The sequence below is a fragment of the Colletotrichum truncatum genome (genome assembly GCF_014235925.2).
Source record: "Colletotrichum truncatum strain CMES1059 chromosome Unknown Contig_0007, whole genome shotgun sequence".
In the NCBI taxonomy this organism is placed as follows: Eukaryota; Fungi; Ascomycota; class Sordariomycetes; order Glomerellales; family Glomerellaceae; genus Colletotrichum; species Colletotrichum truncatum.
Window position 1 is genome coordinate 717,015 of NW_027222404.1, and position 21,275 is coordinate 738,289.

General features: G+C 50.9%; 5 protein-coding genes across 5 annotated transcripts; 1 reads left to right on the forward strand and 4 right to left on the reverse strand.

The window, feature by feature from the left end:
- Positions 1–1,447: 1,447 nt before the first annotated feature.
- On the forward strand, positions 1,448–2,494 carry CTRU02_210574 (kelch repeat-containing protein; the record flags this gene model as incomplete). Its single annotated transcript, XM_036731014.1, has 1 exon — positions 1,448–2,494. The coding sequence occupies one exon, from the start codon at positions 1,448–1,450 to the stop codon at positions 2,492–2,494; it is 1,047 nt and encodes a 348-aa protein (XP_036577309.1).
- A 348-nt stretch (positions 2,495–2,842) lies between these two features.
- CTRU02_210575 (RNA-dependent RNA polymerase) lies at positions 2,843–6,683 on the reverse strand (the record flags this gene model as incomplete). The annotated part of the gene is made up of 3 exons (XM_036731015.1): positions 2,843–4,998; positions 5,050–5,823; positions 5,909–6,683. The coding sequence occupies 3 exons, from the start codon at positions 6,681–6,683 to the stop codon at positions 2,843–2,845; spliced, it is 3,705 nt and encodes a 1,234-aa protein (XP_036577310.1).
- A 1,116-nt stretch (positions 6,684–7,799) lies between these two features.
- CTRU02_210576 (salicylate hydroxylase (salicylate 1-monooxygenase)) lies at positions 7,800–9,193 on the reverse strand (the record flags this gene model as incomplete). The annotated part of the gene is made up of 2 exons (XM_036731016.2): positions 7,800–8,883; positions 8,937–9,193. The coding sequence occupies 2 exons, from the start codon at positions 9,191–9,193 to the stop codon at positions 7,800–7,802; spliced, it is 1,341 nt and encodes a 446-aa protein (XP_036577311.2).
- An 823-nt stretch (positions 9,194–10,016) lies between these two features.
- Positions 10,017–12,358, reverse strand: CTRU02_210577 (fungal specific transcription factor; the record flags this gene model as incomplete). Its single annotated transcript, XM_036731017.2, has 3 exons — positions 10,017–11,138; positions 11,197–11,658; positions 11,729–12,358. The coding sequence occupies 3 exons, from the start codon at positions 12,356–12,358 to the stop codon at positions 10,017–10,019; spliced, it is 2,214 nt and encodes a 737-aa protein (XP_036577312.2).
- A 2,425-nt stretch (positions 12,359–14,783) lies between these two features.
- CTRU02_210578 (uncharacterized protein) lies at positions 14,784–16,547 on the reverse strand (the record flags this gene model as incomplete). Its single annotated transcript, XM_036731018.1, has 2 exons — positions 14,784–16,355; positions 16,545–16,547. The coding sequence occupies 2 exons, from the start codon at positions 16,545–16,547 to the stop codon at positions 14,784–14,786; spliced, it is 1,575 nt and encodes a 524-aa protein (XP_036577313.1).
- Between the last annotated feature and the right edge of the window lie 4,728 nt (positions 16,548–21,275).

Below are 21,275 nucleotides of genomic sequence, written 5' to 3' on the forward strand. Positions count from 1 at the left end.
TTCTTGGAAGCCGGAGAGCGGAAAAGGCTGCTCTGTTGTAACAAATCAAGTGTGTAGTAGGTTAGAGCGGAAGAGTAAGTGACTCAGAGCCCTCAAGCTACTTATATTTTCGAACTTTCAGATCTGTGTCTTCGGAGATTGGTTGAACTTGGAACTACCTTTTCGTCGTCTATGGAAACTTGCGACCGACAGTCCATTTTTCGTATTCTACCGGATCTTATCGAGTGATCGAGGCGTTGATTCGCCCCAAAGTGGGAGAACCGTGGGCATGACGAAGTCAAAGTAATGTCCTGACCAGAAAGGTATGCCAACGATAGGTCAAACCTTTTCCATTCCTTTACTTTCGTATCATGGTCAGATGTCATACAGAATACCCACTTGCCGCTAGATACACTATCAAACTGCTCATGCTAAAGACGTAATTAGTTACGTAGATATTGTTCATATTGATGATGTTAATAGCTTATATACTTTCCAACTACTAGAGGTTCTGATATATAGCTAAAGTATCTTTTGCGCTGTATACTGCTGAATCATAACAGTCAAGACTGGTGCGGCTGTGAAGACCGCCGCTATTCGACTGAAATGCACTACAGCGGCACATGTTCTTTCCAGCCATCCTTCATAAATAGGAGTAACTGATGGTGCGATACATTCATATTTATCATCAATGTAATATGTAGTATCATACTGCATGTGCTCGCCACAGCTGCGCAATCCTGTTCTGAAGTAGAAGTGTGTATGTTTTGAAGATTACACACGCGCGCAGTCATGCTATCTAATCCGAACAAGACGACACCTTGAAAGCGTAGTATGACCATTAACATCTAACGCGGAATAGGTAACTAAAGTAGCTCTAAATACATCTAATCTTAAAAACTTTGATGTTGCCATAATTGAATGCTAATAATCCTCAAGCATCTCAGTCGCTGTCCACTCCAGCAAAGAAGCTACCTCCTTGATTGTATTTTCCAAGCTATATCTAAGTACTGCAGGAAAGAAACAGTCAAAAACCCTTTACAGCGAAAGTATCTCGGGTGGTCAGGGCAACCCAAGCACTGCCGGAGACGGTTGCGGAGAAAGGTACAGTACGTCCGCAGCAACTGCGCAATCAGATCCGCAGCGGAGATGAGCAAAGTATGCCATTTCAATATTGCCTGCGCACTGCCTTTGCGGAGATGAGAAACTCTACTCACGTTCATCTTATGACATCTTGGCTTGGGATATATCGCGAGCCACTTCAGCTCCTGAACGTCAATTTCGCGATCTTCAGACTGCCATGGAACTCCGTCCATCTGTTAGCTCCGGGGCATCCGACATTAACGGCCATACATAGACTGCAAATCATGGAATCGACAAGATATAAAAATGCGACGAGGTAACTGCGAAACCAACAATCTACTTTACATCTTCATCAGCCTCTACTCACCTCCAACCACAAGCAACCATGGCGTCCAAACTACTCGTCAACTTCACCTTTCTCTCTTCCCTGCTCAACTTCACACTCTCCAAGCCCTTCCAGCCTCATTCTCAATGGCGAAACATGTCAGACATCGCTACATTCCCTCGACAGGAACACACCGGTCTCTTCCTCGAGCCCGACACGGTCGCAATCTTTGGCGGCATCATCGCAAACAGCAGCGCGGCGCCCATCCCCTTCACCACGGTTGACATTGTCCAATTCTACTCCATCAAGTCCGACACCTGGCGCACCGTAGCCCCGCTCCCGCGGGCAATGAACCACGTCAACGTCGCCACCGTCGGCGGCAAAATCTACGCCTTTGGCGGGCTTGACGATGGCGGTGCGGACCAGATGGTTCTGAGAGCCGTCCCGGATTCTTACGTCTACGATGTCGGAACCAACTTCTGGAAGCCGTTGCCACCACTACCCGACGAGCCGAGGGGCATGGCGGCCATGGGCGTGCATGAGGGCAAGATATTCCTCGCGGGCGGGTTCACGGCGTTGGGCATGCGCGGGCAAGGTCCGCATGCCTCTGTCGCCAACGTGTCCATCTTTGATACAGTCTCCTCTAAGTGGCTTCCTGTCCCTGACAAAGCGAAGCTGATTCCGGGTCCGCGCGACCACGCCGGGTACGCCGTTGTCGACGGGAAGATGTACGTCGTCGGTGGCTTCGATCACGGCGCGCCGAACCCGAGAGGTACCGTCTTCATTCTCGACTTGTCGAACCTCGAAAAAGGCTGGGAAACAAGCAAGGCGCTGATGCCGAGGCCGCGGGGTGGTTTCGCGTTTGGGGTCGCGGGCGGGAAGTTGTACACATTTGGCGGAGAGGGTAACCCTGACGTTGAGAGCGGCGTTTACAACGAGACGGAAGCTTATGACTTTGCTTCTGATACGTGGGAGCGGCTGAAGCCGATGCCATTGCCCAGGCACAGTGCTCCAGGCATCGCTGTTGGTGGCAAGATTTACATTCCCGGCGGTGGAACCACAGCTGGCGGAGCGCCTACGAGCCACTTTGATGTGTTTCTCCCATGAGGCGGCGCGGAAATTGGCCGAGTGTTGGTGGGAAGTGTCGGGTGTACACCATTCACATGTACTCTGACCTTCTTTTCGAATCGGTACGGTTTCAAATAATGTCTAGAGTTACTTTGAATTTCGAGACATTCAAGTCACAGCAGTTGAAACTAGAGGACTTTTAATCCTTTCTTAGCAGATTAGAATAAGAAATGATTCACTTCGGCCCCTGAAAAGTCGTTTGTAAAAGAGAATGAAATGCCGTCACTAATCCCGTGTCCCTGAAGTAAGAATAACATACAACAAAGGCTGTCAGTAAATTACATTTTGCTACCCAATCCGCCTTTTAGTACATCCAGGATGGCAATATTACTCTTCGTCCGTAAAACTATCTTGGGTATCCGATTCAAACCGGTATTCCGGACCGTTGTTCATCCTGGAGATGGTCTGCCTGATAAACTTTGCGTCTGGCTTCAGAGCCGCATACACACTTGGGACTACTGTCACGGGGATTTTGTCTGACGTACTTGGCTCCATCGATTTCAAGTACTGCAGCTGAATACCAGCCATTCGCCACAGCAACTTACTACTGTGCTTGTGCCAGCGCACGAACGCAGTACTAGCTCGCAACAACGCCCAAGTGTTATAGTTCTCGTTTACAAACGGTTGCTCTAATAAGGCAGTGAGATGCGTACTTAGCTCTTCGTCTTCCCGAGGCTGGATCGCACGCCACAATTCATAGACTTCGAGGATGATGCGTGGTGAATCTTTCTTTTCTAGTTTGGACGCAAATCTTATGCTCCACTGTTCTTTGATCTCGTCCAAGTCATTGTACAGGTTTTGCAAAACCTTCTCCAGTGCAGGTGTTTGTAAGGCGAGTTGCTTGAAGTATTTATAATACCTTGCAAGAGTTGGGTCCCAGTACTCTGCCGTCTGCTTCTTGTCCTCATTTTCGTTCGGCTGGAGAGACTTGAGGTCATATCCAGAAATGTCTGCTTTCGAGTTCATCGCATCTTTGAATTTTGTCAACTCTTCATTAATTGTTGGAATTGCTACCGTAAACTTGAGGTAGTCAATAATGTGTTCGGGACAGCGTTTGCAAGACCAAATATCGCGCTTGTATGCAGGCTCGTCTAGCATTTTGAAATCTTTGCTATCGAGAAGCTCTCTTTGGAATTTTTCCCAGTCCTTTGCCGTAAACATGTATCCTTGCTTGGCTTGATCGACGAGATGTCCAAGAAGAGTGCTCAGCCTTAGCGCATACTCATTGTTGACACTGTTGATGCGATAACACAGTCGTTCCTTGTAATTTGTAACCCTTCCCAAGAAGCCAGGGAGCAAGCTAAAGCAGATGCTCTTTTCGATAAAATTGGAAATAGCATTTGCTTTGCCGTGTAGTCGCACAAGGTCACCATACGTTGCCTTTTTTCGTTTGAGGTATTTCGACAAATCTGGACCAGGCTGGATGTTGGCGTTGACAAAGTTGGATACAATGGCAGGTTCCCAGCATACCCAGGCTTTATCCCCATCGTAGTCGCCACCTGAGAGCTTATCAGCCAAGGGTGCTTTGCCCTTTGCAGAAAACACAATAACATCTTTGAGTGAGTGTAATTCAGGCTTGAATACTGCTTTGACTCTCTGTATATCGCTCACGAGGTGTGCTGGAGATCGGGCGACAAGAACATCGCATCCGTGTAGCATAGAATCTGAGAAGGACTGAGTCTGGAATTTAGAAGAAAAGCATATGTGGACTTCGTTTTCTTCCAGGACCCCCCAGAAATCCACAACCATATAGAGGTTAGCCGAGTTGGGGATCTTGATGTTCAATTTCTTCTTGAGCTTCTCGCATCTGGCCTCCCTGAGTTGCCAAGCAACGTCTTGCAGATACTTTTGCTCCTGCGGCTGGAAACCACCGTCAATCAAAAAGTTCATCACCTCTTCTTTTGAGTCTGGCAGGCCAGCCAGAAAGCTAACGCCGTTTTGCGCTAGACGTTGGAATTTGCTGGATGAGTTTTCGTTGACCCACTGTCGAAACTGCACAGGATAGTCCATGGCATAACGTTGCTCATCCAGCTCATGTTTCAGTTCATCAATAAGGCTGTTTCCAACCGCCTCTCGCATCGCCTCTTTGTTTCTTGCGCGATCTTCCAATACAGGCAGAAATTGGATATTGAGACTGGCAGATCGAGGCTGGGTGGCATGGCTTTTAATTTCCAGTGTCCGATGTTCTGGGTCATGAAAATCGCAGTCCCACTTTCGCTGAGACGGCCAAGTCTCTATCCACAAATCATCTTCGGTATCTTTAATGTCTATGATCCACATGCCTTTGGCTGATCCAAGACGTCCTTGGATAGCAGACGGTGTATCCTCCAGTCCCAACACGTCTCTGACCATTCGTGCAAGGGATCGTGACATTCGTCCAATACCATCGTTCATCACCTTACCAATGGGCGACAGCATGTCTTGACTGCAATGACGAATTTGTTCATGATTCAGTTCGAGTATTGGAGTTGTTTTGCTAAGGCCTACAAGATGTTAGTTGACCGGGCAGATATTAGGGTTTTCCTATGTCATACCAAGCTGAATGCGAGTAAACAGTTTCAAGTACGACTGTCCCTCGTTTCTGTCAAACTGTAAGAGCCAATCAAGCATGTCCTGAGTCGATATTTTAGGCCATGGTTTATGATGGCTGTCCAATGCTCTTAGTCCCTTTGAAATGACGGCATCATCGCCCCTGTCGCTCTCCGCAAACATGATGATCCTGTCTTGGTAGACAGGCTTGGGATCAGGGCCAAAGCCCACGTTCTTCTGCGGCATCTTGTGCCCAGCATCCTTTGCATAGAAAGACTGCCACTGCCTGCCAACAAATTCATGAGCGTGACAGGATAGCCAATGAATAATCTCTTGTGACTGGCTAGGATTGCTGATAGGCTTTTGCCAAGAATCCGGAGATGGAATGAGGAGATCTAGGAAGCGATCGGAGCCAAATCGGCGATGCAAACGGCAGCCCTGGTCCAAAGCTATAGGTCGCATCATCAGGGAAAAGACTGGGCCAGAGTTTTGGGTATTGGTTTGGTGGAGGGTGGCGGAGAATATAACGTGCTGTCCTTGAGGAGACTTGAAGTCGCACAGCCCTGCAGTCCACGCGGCCGTACTGGGTCTCTCTGGGAAAGCCTTGCCCACGAAAGAAGGATGGGCCTGAAGAGACCTCCAAAGATGGTTGTAGTCCATCCAGGTGTCGTCATAAGACATGACTACTTTGCTGAGATCGACATCGCAGTGTAGGGCAATTCGAGTGATCTCCCATGCGACGGTTAACGGGGCTCCATCTAACCAAGGCGGGAAACTAGCTGGTGGCTGGTCAATATGGGAGTAAGAGGATGATCAAGGTACCAGAGACCGTGTCTTGGGTTTTTCAGAAAAGAATACACTTACGCCATATATCATCGAGCCGTGAGTAGAGATCCACGAGCTCAAACCCATCAAGACTTGATACAGGCTGGCTTGCCGATGTGTCATCTGAATCTGGTTCGTCCAGATCAAGCAGTGATAGATCTTGCAGTTGATTCTCGAAAGTTGGCGTTGGGACCGTCTCTTGAGTGCTTCTCGGAGGGTCGCTTGCCTCAGAGAAGAGCGAACTTCGACTCGTATTGGCAGAGGCCGAAAAGGGTGTGTTTGACGGATTGCCCTCAGTAGACCTCAGCCTTGGTGTAAGTCCTCCAAAGGAGCCGTGCGATGCGGGTCCACTCTGAGTGCGCTCAAAGATTCTGGCCTTTACCTGAGGGCCGACCTTGTCGAGGACATTGATTAGAAGTGTTTGAAGTTCCAGGACCTCACCCGGTGAAGTAGCCTTTGGTGACTCTGGTGTTGCTGAAGTTGAATCGTAGCAGCTGGTTGAGCGCAACCATTTCTGACTGGCAGCACGAGCTTCAAATCGAAAGGAGTGTAGTATCTTGTCGAGACTGCCGGTTTCCATATAGTAGTGATGCTGAATATTCTCAACAATCTTCTTGTTACGTGCGAATGCAATATCAAATTTGGCACGGGTCGATCGAGACCGGGGGGTGGAAGTTTCATCCGGTAGTTCAATGCCGAGATTGTATTCGTTGTTTAGTTTCTCAATGACATCGTGGTGCGGCTTGCCCTGGGTTGATTTCGTAGGCGTGGTCGGTGCTGATTGCGTGTACACAAGTTTTGGTGGTGGTGCCATTTTTGGATTGGGGGCCTGGGGCCAGTGATCCAAGGTTCAAGTTGTTATCGAATGGCTGATTCGCTCGAAATGAATTAGTAGTAACTTGGAGTGTACTAAAGCACGTAGTATTCCATTGGAGCAAGATATTAATGATGTAGGGATCAGAAAAATCAAAAGATGCAGATCAAGCGCGGAAAGGTGAGGTTCAGTTGCTGAAATGCTATGTATATTGTGGGCGAAACCAGCACAGAACGCTCAGAATGGGAAAAGTGGTGTTGTTGGTTGGAAGAACTAACTAACTGGCTAGAGGGCTGTGGAGGCTGGCTAAGACCAGTGGTGGCGGCCGTCAGCCCACGTGACGGGCCGGCGAGGCCTGCCACCCACATATATGTAGTGGGGTAGCAACTGCCAGCTGAAAGAGGAAGAGTTACATCAACAAGCGGAGAAGGAGGTAGCAAAGAGACCAAGAAATTTGAAGTGCAAACAGACAGATGATTGCTGAAATTGTGGTTGGGATGCAATGCAGCCTTCCGATATCTTGCAAGAAATCAAGATTGTGAGGTGGAAGAGTTGAACAGCTGACGGAAGGAGAAGCAGGTAAGGAAGGTATTCACCACCACCCACTCCAAGATGTGGGACCTGCCCTGAAAACTAAGGTAAGGGACAGAAGGAACGACCAACATGCGAGGGGCCGCCTGCCAATGGTGTTTGTGGCCAATCAGATGTTCTTACTGCAGCTAATGAGACCCTTCAGTTCAGCCCACAACGGCAGCTAAAGCAGGGTCGACATTGACTTAATGTCCCTCACTCACCAAGATTAAATGGAGCATGGATCTCACTCATCGTCATCACATCTCACTGTCCGGAACAGGCTACAAACATTTTCGTCTTCTCTTCAGTCATTACCATTAAGCTTAAGTTATAGTGCCAGAAACTTGGTCACTTACCGACTAGTACACACCTCCCCATCCAAGTCCCATTCATCAACTCATCAACGAAAAAGGCCATTCATTTAAAGTACTACGCACTAATGAGCTCTCATTAGTGATTGAGAATCTTCCATTGATAAAATTGTACTTACAAACTGGCTGAGATGCTACATAGTGGTAATAAAAACAGTTTCATATGCTACATCTAGAGACGGCTTTCTATTTGCACAGCCGGTGCACCTTGCTCTCTTCTCACCTCATTCGCTTTCGCCTCATCAGCCAATACCTGTCGGAACACCGCCTCAACATCATGCTCATGAATCCATACAGGCTCTACCCGGTTCTTCATCCTCGCCCGCAGTCCCTCGTCCGTCTCAATCACACCTACCCTCTCCACCTTCTTCTTGTTCGTAGAATGCACTGTATCAAGCACCCGATCCGTATGAGCTTTCCTCGTCTTCTCATACAACTTCAGTGCCCTCGCTATATCCGCCGCCGACGGGAGTTCCGTGGCTGTCGGCGAAAAAACATGTTGAATCGACGACGAAAACGCCCACGCATCATCAATCGCCAGACTTCCACCAGCAGCAAAAGCACCTCCATGCGCATGCGCGGCGTCGCCAGCGAACGTTACCCTTCCATCCCCGAGAACCCAGCTCTCTAACCCGTGCGCCGAGGCGTTAGGGTATACCTTTAACGAATCTGTCGGCGTCGCGTCAATGATCTCCCTCACCAGCCGATGCCAGTCCTTGTAGTGCTCCTTGAGCAGATTCACATCGCTATCCGTGTTCCACACCGTGTCCTTGTACAACGCATCATTGGCGTCGGGATCGCTCTGGTGCGAGGCAACGATACAGAACTGCCCCTTACCCAGCTTGGACATGAACCACGTCCTATCGACGCCCCACCAGTGCTCTGCCTCCTCTGGGATGTCGGGAATGTGCGCGACGTGTGAGATGGGATAGACTGCGCGGAAGGCCGTCCAGCCGGTCCACTTCGATCGGGACGATGGGACGTAAAAGCTCCGTACCCCGGAGTGGATGCCGTCGGCACCAAGGAGGATGTCGGCTGTGATGGTCGTGCCGTCGGTAAATGTGATTTTCAGCTGACCTGTTGAATCACCGTTGGAGATGCTCTGGAAGGCTTTGTTGAGATGAATCCGCGAAGGTTCAATATGCTTCAATAGGGCTTGCTGCAAGTGCGGCCGGTGGAAACGAGCTGTCTTGTGACGTGGCTCAACATCGCCGTGGTGCTCGTCGACTGAGACGATCTCGCCAGTCTTGTAGTGACTAGAAAGAATAAGTTTCTGTTGTGAAAAGTCGACGGTCAGAATCGTGCTTACCGGTAGATCATGGGATAGCCCGACTTGTTGCGGAAAGCAATCTCATCGTCGAGCGCATTGTGAATGCCCAGCTTTTCCAACGTCCTCAATCCATTCGGACCCAGCGCAATCGATGCGCCGACCTCCCGCAGTTCCTTGGCCTTGTCATAGATCTGTACATTAATGCCAGGGTGGTTCTTCAGCGCGATAGCCGACGTCAGGCCAGCAATCCCGGCACCGACGATGGCGACTTGAAGTTGTTGACCGTTGGAACCCATGATGCAAAACCGTAATAAACCTTCCCGCTGCAGAACATGCACTAACAAAATGCAAGACACTTTTGCAGACCCCCAACGCATTTATCAATGTCCCAAGACGTACCGGCGCCGGGCTGGAGATGGCATTGGTTTCGGTGGGTCGGGGCCGAACCCGGCCTGACGCAATATCTACCTTGGATGGTGATACCATACCAGTCACCCCGCACCGCACTCTTTAGTAGCCAACGCCGTACCTCTGTGGCTGTTGATTATTGTATCGAGTTTGGGACTTGCAGATGGAGGATTACTCTGCAGCCAATCCCGAAGTCCTGTTTAATCTCGCATCATCAAAGTCCACAATGAAAACACGGACGTGGCATGTTTGCGCCCTTTTGGTGAGTTGATGTCGGGCAACTCCCGACACTAGAATCAAGAACTACTGTCCCGACTGCAAGCCGAGTTGGTAAGCAGGGAATACGAAATTGGGGCGAGTAAAATGCTCGCTTCCGAAACTTCGGGATCAAACTTTGGGGTCCCCCAACTTTCGCACTTTTGCCGCACTTTCGACTATGGAACCGGGGAGCGGCGGCTCATCCAATGTTAAATCTGGTTTCTGCCCAAGCATCTAACCTCGCTCTTACCGCGGGGGGACGAGCAAATGATTACATTCAGGCTGTTTCTGCATCATGGAAGTAACACACTCATTCGACACCACCCATACTGATATCCCCAACATCTGAGAAGCCTCATCTGCGACATTGGCTCACTTACTTGGTCTTCTCGCGAGTGTTTCACAAGTGCCCCTGATGGATATTCAAAAGACTTTTCTTAGGAGGGGTATCTTCTAGTCAAGGTAACTCGGGAATGCCAACCCATCCACTTGGAACTCCGTCATCAATGTGCTCCAATCAGGGAAGTCCTGCATACTCGCATTCCATTCCATCCCATCAACACCTGCCATCCCATCCAGAACACTTTCCACCCCTTCCGCCTCTGGCCTCTCCTCGGTTGTTCCCGGAGTCGGATACGCCTCCTTTTCCTTGTCGCCGCCGCTATTAGCACCTTGCTGTACAACCCCTTGGCGCATGGCTAAAGCCTTCGCCCTCAACGCCTCCAGCACCGTCATTTTCGCCGCTGGGCCGGACGCGACACCGACATGCCTCACATTTTCCATGGAGGCATCTACTGCCCTCCACGCTCGGTCCACGTTGGGCCCTTCCGGCCTCACGCAGAGATGCCACAGGGTGTAAAGAATCATGTGGTACTGCGGGTACGCGCGCATAGACCAGCGGTACGGCCGCAGTAACTCGTCGGACGCGAGACTCATGCCGGCCTCGAGGATCTCCAGCGCCCTGTTGAGATTCTCTTCCGTAGCGAACGACTCGCGGGCCTCTGGGCGTTCAAGGTTAAGCCACTGCTGCTGTGAGACGAGATCGATCTTCTGTATGATGAAGCGCGAAATCAGCAGCGTCTGCCGCTGGTGCGGAATGACGGGATTGCAGTGCTTTAGGAAGCCTTCGGCGTAGTCGCGCAGCTCGTTCACTATCTGTACCCTTAGAGCCTCCGTTGCTGGCTTTTCCTTCCACTCTGTCGCTAGTTGTGCCAGTCGATGCCATGTGCGTGCTATTTGAATGTTGATGAGCGGGAGCGTGAGTTGCGTCCAGCCTGGCCTCGGGGATGGCAGCTCCTTCATCTCCGGGTAGATGTCGTTGTCATCGAGGTTGGAGGGGAAGCTGACCCCGGCTTGGAGGTTGAAGGAAATCGGGTTCTGGATGCCGTAGTCTTCGGACGCTCTTCCGTCCCGTGCGACCAGATGCCACCACAACCGGCGACGGATCTCTGATTCGAAGGGAGAAAGGCCGAGCCTCGTTCCGTCGCGGTGTAGGCCGATAGACTGGGCGGCTCGGATAGCTAGGCCGTTTAATGTCCAGAGGCCACGGCCGGGGTTATGTATCCGAAGAGCTGCCTGGGAGAAGGGTTAACAGACTGAGACCGAGACGAGTGAGCCGCAAGATAAAACTCACCAGGTAAACAGCTAGTGCTTCTAGTAGTCTGACCGAAGGATGTTCAAGAAAGTCGGCTTTGGCAAATGATTGCTCCAAGCCAACCTTGAAGCGATGTAAGGCGGTAACTTTGTCTTCGCCCGTGATCCTTTGGACCGTACTTGGATCGAGGACAATGGCAGATACGAAGAAGACGGCAAACATGAGAGCCATTGCCTCAAGCTGGGCATTGTCTGGGTCGTCTATCACCGTGTAGATGACTACCTCAGCCGTCGGTTTGTGTAAGATCTTGTTACACAGTTCAATGTTATCGGTGTAGTTCCGCCACAGCTCTATCGCACCCCATTTCGGAGGAATGAGGTCAGCAAGATTCAACCTGAGATCTGGACTTGAGAGTATGCCCATGGGGTTGAACGGCGAGGGGGCTGCCTTTGGAGAAGGCTCGCTAGTCGGCGTCGTCAACACTGACTGTATGTCATGTTCCTTTTTCGCATGCATGGTTAGTCTGGCAACATCACATGGACATGTTGGCTGACAAGCATAATTCACCTACCTCTTCAATCACCCGAGAGATGAGAACTTCATCAAAATACTGACTAGACGTCCCCTTCCTCACCAAAATCTCATCACTGGTGCCCTTCTCAGGTACTCCGGAAGACGAGGTGGTCGTTGGTCCCTGAAATCCTGCCGATCCAGCAATTGACCGACCAGAATCCCAGCTCGACGTAGCAGCAGTAGCCGCCGACGGTGCCGGCCCATCCGCGGGCGAGCCACGGCCCCGAAAATGTTGCTGGCCCACACCGGCGACAAGTGTCTTTTCCAGGTCCGAGATCCGACTAGCTACATCGGCAATGGTGGTTTTACGGACCCGGCGGACCGGCTGCCCCGCCTGCGGGTAGAAGCAGGGAAATCCGCCGCGGGCACATGACGAGCAGGGCGATTTCTTGTCGCAGCGGATCTTGCGGCGGTGACAAAGGGTACATGATCGTTCGACTTTACGGCCACTACCTGTTCCTATCCCACTTCCGCTCGCAGCGTTGGCATGCTGCGGCTGTGATTGGTCTGGAGATGGCCTCGTCTCAGGGCGGCGTTCTGATGGCAAGGGCCGCAGGTCTGGCGGGGTGGGTGACGCTTCCGAGCCCATGGAGCCGGTATCGACTGAGGTGGAGTGTGTCAGTGGCATATCAGACAACAGCCTCCCTCGCTGTGACATAACACAGGGTTCAAAAAAAGTTCTTGGCTTCTCACAAATTCAGAATCTGACTGGGGGGGGGGGACGACTGTCACCCAGCTACAAGAGTGTGAGCGGACTGAGACTATGTCGATGGCCAAGCTCTCTCGGCGTCGGCGGTCAGCATGATGCCGAGGCCGAGCAATCGGCCCCCTCACGTGCCATGGCGTCTCTCCTTCGGACTTAATGAGAGGCAACTGAATCATGACCGAAAATATATTCTCCACAAAGAAAAAAAGGTGGCCCGCCCGGGGACTTTGCGTCACATGGTTGGGTGCTATTCGCTGGGGGGGGGGGCCATCGCTATTCACAGGAAGCAAAAGCATACCGATAGTTGACTTGAGTCAATTCGACGCGTACGCTTCTGATGATCCGAAACCTTTCGAATGGTTTTACGTTTAACTATTTGGAGTCTCCTTTAAGCTTACATACAAGCTATGGCTCTACTATGTACACTATCGTCTCTGCGAAGACACTGTCAGTCACCCTCGTGAACGCCCGCGCGGTGATTAACTATGAAGCGCGCGTCCTCCGCCGCATGCGTGCCTATTCCCGAAAAAGTCTCCTGCAACAATGTAAATAAGGTTTGCCTTGCTTGCCGAATGCGTCGAACAACCCCCCCACGTGTCTTGCCCCTCTTCTCATTCCCTATACGTTGATCTCGGCGGTCCGCTATCGTTCAGAGTAAGTCTGGCCGACGGATCTGCTACAATGAACTTGATCCCTTTCCTCATGAATCTGATTACTTGTTCAAGGGTCTGTCATGATCATCATGACATTCGTGGCGGGGCAGAAAGGGAAAATTGGTGGGGGGGGGGGGGGTTCGTCGTGCCATGATATGACCTGCATGTGGCCCTCTATCTATAGGCGAAGATGACCCAAGTTGGTGCCCCTCGCAATTGAGACAAAGTTCGTCCTACCATGGATACCCAAATGTCAACATGAGGCCACTATCAAATCTCCAAAGACCTCACCTTCACGAGTGGACGGGATCACCCCAACTCAGACTGCTGACTTCCGGCCCGCCCATCGCCGATCTTCAACCAAAAGCTACAGCAAATCAACCGAAGCAACCTCTCAAAAATGCAGGGACATGCCCATCTAATACAATGCCCAGAATACCACCAACGCTTTGAGGAACAACCGCATTTCCATCATGTAAAAAGATGGAAGTTAAATAAACCTTCTAGCGAAAGATTTCGCGATGGCATAAGTGAAAGCCCATAGTCCGACGTTCTCGCAGTCTTTGTGTGCTCTTGAAAATTGTCCGGACCGGGAAACCGACCTCCACGAGCCTTGAACCTCCTTGTAGGCCTTCCAAGTAGCCGAGGCTGTGTTTCCTTTGGGCGAACGTGCACCGTTTGTCGGGTCCACGGATGGGGCGGCAGGCGAAGAGGGATTCCTGTGAGTTGAGAATGCAAACAGCGAATGAGTAATGTCTGGCTGGCGCCATGTGGTGTCATCCAATGCAGGCGTATCCAATGCAGGGCAGCCGCTCTCGCCTTGCGTTTGTTCCGCTTCAAAGGAAATAAGTGTGAGAGCGCATATCCGCAGCGCAATCCGACAGCGTCGGGAAGGGCCAAAAGGTTGTTTTCCACTAATACATGAGCCTGATTCATGCGCGTTCTAGACACAGAGTTCACAGCCCAAGTCTGGCATAAAGCCCGATGTCTCCAAAGTCAAATGCAATGTGGGGGAGATAGCTTTAGAGTTTGGGCTACATTTATGACAGCCGGCTATGAGGGCCGAGACGCAGTATAGTACACATATTCGCAATATGGCTATTGGTTCAGATTGATTGGCATCAACAACTGTGAAATCTGTATTGAGTGATGTTGAAACGAGAGAGAGTGGTATCACTGCTTTTTGCTCGTCAAGGCCCTCCCTATACTCGTCCGTTCCTGTACTCATCCCCCCCGTGGGCAGCAGGGTTTCCCAAACCATGTACACTCCTCCCATCAAGAATCTCTAGAGCCAAACAACTATTCCCCTTTTTTTCCCGACCACGTGGAAATTCAATCATTGCTACATATCATCTGCCTCTGCCGCGAGTAACGCGCCTAGTAAAAAAAAAAAAAAAAAAAAAAAAACATCTGGTGGATCAGCCCTCGAATACGTGACGAGGTTCTTTCTTTCAAATATCCAGAAAACGTAGGGGGGAAGAGGCCCCAGGCATCATGTGGCTCGCTTCATACAAAGAATTACACAACAAAAAAAGCCCATTAGCCATTTAAATAGGATAAAAATAGAGAGAGAGAGAGAGAGGAAAAAAAGACGAAGAAAAGTTGATATCTGATGGTCTCTCGTAACGTTATAAATCGTATTGTCTTCAAAGTTTCAGCATCGGAATTGAAAAAAATGGCGAAAGTTTTCCCGCCTATACGCCCACCGAAATCGGCGGAAGCTTAGGTACCAGATCAAGCCATGACGTGCCGGGGTTGGCGTCCCTGGCATCCCACATGCCCTTGAGGAAAGCTTCCATGTTTTTGCGGTACTTGGTGTTGGAGCTGTCCATCAGCGATTTCACCGTGTCCAGCGCCGTTTCTCTCTCGGCCGCATCTTTCGCCTCGATGGATGCGAGAGTGTAGGGAAAGCTGACGCAACGTTGCGTCTCTTGCGATACCGTCAGGGTCATCTTGAGATCGGACATGATGCTTTTTGCCATTGCCGATGCCATGTCGTCCCTCTCGCCAAACTTGTATCGTAATCTGTGAATGAAGAGAAGCGCTGCCGTCTTGTAGATGCGGCTTTGAGCCAGCATGTGAATGACCTCGCTCGTGGTGAATCGGTTCGTGAAGTCTGGCGGAATGTGCGGTTGCCACGCCTCAATTTCCTGCTGCACATCTTCCAGCGCCTGCTTCTGCTCGTCGACGTCGACTTCGTGGTAAAGGCTGTAGCTAATCCTGCTTAGTTTGTACAAATACTGTAGTAACGGCATGCAAACACCCAGGTATGCATCCACGTGTCCATCTTCCGGGGGAGCAATCCCGCAAACCGGCAGCTCGCGTTGCATGAGGCACTCGTTGATGTCGACTGCCGTCATGAAAACGAGAATGTAATGTGTCCGCTCGCTGGAAATCAGCGATGTTCCGAGGAGGTGACGGATGTGGCTCAGGACATAGCGACGGACCGGTGCCGCGCTCGTGCCGAGGGCCATGTTTGAAAAGTATACGATTCCCAGCCCCAGTCCCGCCCACGGTAGCAGCTCTTCGCGCTTGAGTGTCGGTAAAGGACATGACCGCAACTGCTCGACGGCCATTGCTCCTCGGTGAAGATTCACATCTGGATCGTACTCGCCCGTATCCAGTCCAATGGCCGCGGCAAAGGCGCTATACATTGCGATGTAGGCGTCTTTGCCCTGGTCAAACATGGAGAACAAATGGACAGTCATGTCGAGCTGCATACTGTCGACAAATGTCGGCGAGATAAAATATTGCATAAAGTTGGACTTGTGCAATAGCCTTGAGAGTGTCGTCCGTTCCACATGATCCAACCGACCTAACGTGCTGCCAAATGGGCTGAGGGAATCGAGGATTTTGGACGGGGGGCTGGAAGCCGAATCGGACGATGATTCCGAGGACGTGTCGTCGGGCGGGCTGCCGGCGCCATTCGATGTGACAGAGGCGACACTGGGCTTTCGTGACGATGCGCACGATGCTGGGTTTACGCGGGTGACGGCTGACGTTGTCGTCGAGACTATGCTAGGCATGCTAGGTTTTCGGGGAACAGGCGTAGGACATGGCACGTTACCATTGCCATTGCCGTTTATACCCATGATCTTGTTCCGTATAGCGACTTTGGAACGGCCTTTGACAGCCGATCGCGGCACGGGGCGCACAAAGACGCAATCCCGGCCATTCATCATACACCGGTCGCATTGCGGGTTACCTTCTGAGAAAGTACATTTCGACTTTTGGTAGTAGCACGGCGCGCAAGCCTTTGCAACGGGCTAGGGAATGGTTAGCAAATGGATGAGGGCAGGGCAATCAACCATTGTGTCGTGGTAAAGAAAGGAAAGGTTCAAGGACAAGTCACGATATGCAATGACCCAGAATGTTGGTGCTCGAAAACCTCGGCGCCTAAGCAGAGCGACGGAGGGGAGAAGTCATGGAGAGAATGAATGGGCAGCTCGACTCACCATTGTGAATCAGTGTCCGGTGGGGTGGGCCATTCGAGGTGCTCCAACAGACAGAGTTCTGTGGGGGAAACACAGTGACACAGGTGAAATCTGGGTCGAAGACGTTGTCGGCGGGGACGGGGATGATTAATATCTTGCGTGGCGTCTCTGGAGCTCTGCTTTGTCTCCTGTCTCTTGAGTCGATGCCGGAAATTCCTGTCGTCGTTTTCAGTTCAGTTATGACTGCCTACACCGCAAGGCTCCGCTTTGTTCTGCTCTGTTCCGCGCAATGAGGGGATGCGGGTGGGAAGCGTCAGGTTCGGTTTGATTTACGTGTGGGAGGGTGGATCGAGGGCGACAGTGAGAGACTGAGTAGCGGAGGACAGCGTTGTTCAGGATCGTAAATGGCGAGAGGGTCACAGGACAATGTGAGATGTAAAAGTGAGGTTACGTTATGGTTGTCGAGAGGGTACGGAGTTAAGACTGTAAGGGGGGGCCTGGGAGGTGGAAATAAGCTTCGGGCATGGCGCGCATGGATTTGATCGAGCTGTTAGGCCGAGGGAGCGGTCTGATCCATGGTGGCTATGAGTAAAGAGGTTCGATATCTTGACGGAGACTCAAGCAGTTTGGGCTGGTTTGGTCTGGTCTGGTCTAGTGCGGCTTGGTATAGGCGTAGAGGTATAGGTAGACACAAGTATCATGCATCCCCCCTTTTTAAGAATGGGAGTATGACTAGGACGAGCCGAGGGTTGGACGAAGGGGGGGCGGGGATGAATGAGAGAAGAAAAAACAAACCCCTCCACAAAAAAAAAAAAAAAAAGGTCCAGGCTGGGTACAGGAGTGAGTAAGCAAGCAATTGCGGATTACTATGTAGTGAGCATGTATATGTATGTAGGTGAGAAAGACAACGGTAACATGGAGGGGCAGATGTAATGTGCGTAGGATGCAGTGCGAGATTGTGAATTAGGCAAAAGCAGCCCGATGTACTTGGCTTGTTTGGGTGTTTAAAGCGTCCCCAGCTTGTCCCCTTGACGGTCTAAAAGGAAGTTGAAGGGCGACGGAATGGATAAAATGGTTGAAAGGATTAGGGGTCCCCAGCTAGAACTAAGTTAGTCGATGGGTGTATACAAGTTACCATAGACCCTTTTGCATGCAAATGTGGTTAGGGAGATGGATGCGTCAATGTACTAGTACCAACAAACCCCATCCCTCCCCCATCCATCAAGCCCGTCGTGTTCCCAACTCACCTTAGGACCGAGTCCGTATCTGACACCCATGAATAAACATTAGTGGACAGCAGGCCGCATGCGGGAATCAAAACTAGTACGCTGCTGCATAATATGCAGTCAAGGACGCTCCCACACCTGTCAGTGCGTCTCAGGGGAAGGCAATATGTATGTATACCTTGAGTTGATGGCCTCAATGAAGAATGCTACAGGTACTTTGCAACATGCACACACAGTTGGGCTTTGGACGCTTCGCTTTGCTTCAACCAGCGGTCTTGTTTGCGACACTGCTGCCCCCCTGAAACGTCGCAGTCACATTGTGGGCACGCCCGTCGCAAAAAGTGGCCTGTTTTGACTTTTTCCCATGCCCCTGCACGGATGTTCAGTGTGCCAAAAGGCCAGTAGCAGAGGGCCCAACCACAAAAAGAGTGAACAGAATGTGAGGGGGATGGGGATAAGGGTGGGTGTGGATTTAGACCGGGGCAAGGGACTTTCTCCATCGACGTCCTGAAAGACATTTGGGCCTTGATTTCTAGCGTAGGGTCATCAAGAATCCATTGAAGATCAGATGGAGGCAGATGCTGTTCTGCTGACTTTCTTTCCTGTGTGTGGCCTAAGCCTGGGGCCGCCGTTTTCCCCAGCAGGGGAGCTCCCGGATAGCGCCAGTACAAGGGTAGCTTGATGCCATTACATGCTGAGCACTTAGGGGCAGAGCACAGTAGCAATTGAGTCAACTGTCTTGTCTGCCTTTTCTAGTCATCTGTGGGATGATTTGGTCTTATCGTATCAATAACCGAGTCTGTCCCTAAACCAGCACCGTTGCTGGGTTGGGCTGTGCTATCGGAATAGCAGAGCTTGAATGGATATTTGCAGCAGCACACATACGCTGGGGCACTGGTAAAGAGTCCTGGAACGTGGCCTTGGGATTAGCTTGCGGGCCCTCGTCTTGGTTAAGTTTGACAAGACCTGCTGCAGAACCGCATGTAGCTGGCGCAAGGAACAGATTGGTACCCGTACTCCAATGCATCAACGAAGACTCAGTGCCAAAAAGAAACCTCGACCGGTCTGTTTCCTGGCCCCGTTCTGATCTGTTCATGTAATTGCACGCTATTTGCTTTTGGAAAGTGCCCGTCAGGGACTAGCGACACATCTTGAAGGCGTGGACAAGGACATGGGACACATGGCGCCCTCGAAGCCAGTTGATCTGGCTTGGCCTGGCTTGGTTTGGTTTCTATTTAAACACAGGACTGAAAATTGAAACAATGCGCTGCCAACAATGCTTGCTGCGCCGCGTTGCACTGTCCCGTATATGTCTGCAAAAGAACTGGCTACATTGTTACCGATGCATTCTTCGAAAGAGTCAACTCGTGAGTGGCTAAGCATTGGTCTGTCGTCTTCCGTGTGAAGTATAATTATCTCTAGATATCCGATCATTCATCCGTCATGTTCATCAAATCATAGCCATTCCCCATTTTAACCGGTAGAGCCTGTCCTAGTCATTCCTGTGTGAATGTAATTTGACTCGCTAAGGACACATGCTGACATCCCTGTCAGCGCTTTGAATCCCATCCTTCCAGGGTTTGACAACTAGCACCAGCAAGCGAAGACCGCTAACGATTACCCTCTAGGTCAGCCAAGCTGGTAGTCAAGAAGCAGCTCACGGTGGTGTTCTGAAGAGGTTTAGCATCTTGACAAAAGCAACTGGAAAGCCGCTTAAATGAGCACTTTAGTGGTATGCCGCTAGACATGCTTATGCTATGTTCTGCCATGCTTGCTAAGCGGTAACTGAATCGTACCTCGCGTGCTGTCGTTCTCGGAAGCAATTTACTCGTCCCGAATTATCCACGTGGGAGGCCAAATGTTACACTACTCCAGTCGTCTTGGCTACGGTGGCTGTGGGCAATGAGCCTCTTGATTCCCCAAAAAAAAAAAAAAACAATTACGCAAATTGCAACGTTCTCTTTTTAGCCCCGAGGATAGAGAGACTACAGGTTGATATAATTTGTCACTGATGGCCACATCAGTTCATGTCAGTCCTCTCTACTCTCAGGCTTTGACAGGCATAAGAGAGGGTGCTAGATGAGGGATGCTATTAGCAGTCCGCCTGGCTGCCTTGCATGTTTGCTACCACTTTCCTTCTGGCAGTCTCAACGCTAAGCACATGCGTTAGCGAAAACGCGACAGGCATTCCGCTGAAAGTTTCATGGTTACATCCGCGGGTTGCATGGCATGACACTCCACTGAGGGAAGAATCCTGGTATAAGCGCTAATCGCACGAGACAAAAGGACATTGTTTCCATAATCCGCCTGCCTCCGATAGGTTTACTGGAGGATAACGTAGTTGTCAATGTACAGTCGTTATTCTGGTAGCAGCCACGATCAGCGCGAAGAGAACAGACATAATGCCGAGGTCGCCGCTGCACTATCGCCCTGCTTTCTTAGAACAGGGAGCAATTTCTACCCGGTCACCGTTGTTGCCCTGCGGTTTTAGTGGCCTTCCTCTACCCCTTCTTTGAGAACTGCGGACCAGTGTCTCATTGTTATTTATCGTGTTAGGCGGAGGGCGGCGAGCTCTGGCCCCATGTAAATGGGTACGGTAATATCACTACATCAAAGGGGTGTACATCTTAGCGCAACCCTGCCATCGACATGGCGTAAGCTGTGCCCTCTGACGTCAAGGTCACTGGGCAAATGATGCCTGTGAAAGGTCTCAAGTCATGGCGTCTTGGGCAGAGCCGAATACGGTAGTTGCCAATCCTGTCTTCAGAAGATACTAGAATACCTTTCCACAGCTACTGATACACATCGTTCTTCCGATTTTCACCCTGTTCATCCTTCATTCTACCCGTCTAAGGGAGTCTAATGTGTGTGTAAGCTCAAGGTGAACTCTTCCGGGAGCTTCAAGTTACCGCTTCTCAGCCCATCTTCTTCATAAGGTATCGGTGAGAACTGCAGAGACGCGGACCAAACCCAGACTTAAGGGCTGCCCTATGACAGAGCCACGCGCGACCTGTTTTAACCCCAGATTTCGACCTCTCTCCCCTGGAAGCGCGGCCCCCAAAGTGAAGAGGAATGGGACCGTACACAACAGTACCGATCTGGAGCCTCCGGGAGTACCCCAGGGACATCGACAATTTACGAAACCCAACTAGCCTTCTTAGTGGGGTCTGCATCTGTCACACAGCGCCCACTGCATCTTATCTCTCAAACGACAACATGCACGTTTAAGTACGGACACACTCAAATCAAGCAGCCCTTGAGTCTCACCGCAGATCGTCCCCCCTCCTGCTTCTTTTGGATAACATGCCTGGGCTGGCTATGTCAGGCAGCTTGGACGCCATTCCCTGCCAATACGTGTATTGGTTGGGCGTGAGGTCCCTGCTTCACCTTGATGACTGACGACAACCTTGCCCAGCTAGGTGGCCTCGTCTCTTTAAACTCTGGAGTTTCCCGCCTGCCCGCAGACAGTTTAGGAACGTGATCAACAGTTCCACAGTTCCTTGATTAGCCATAGGCTGTTCTGCCT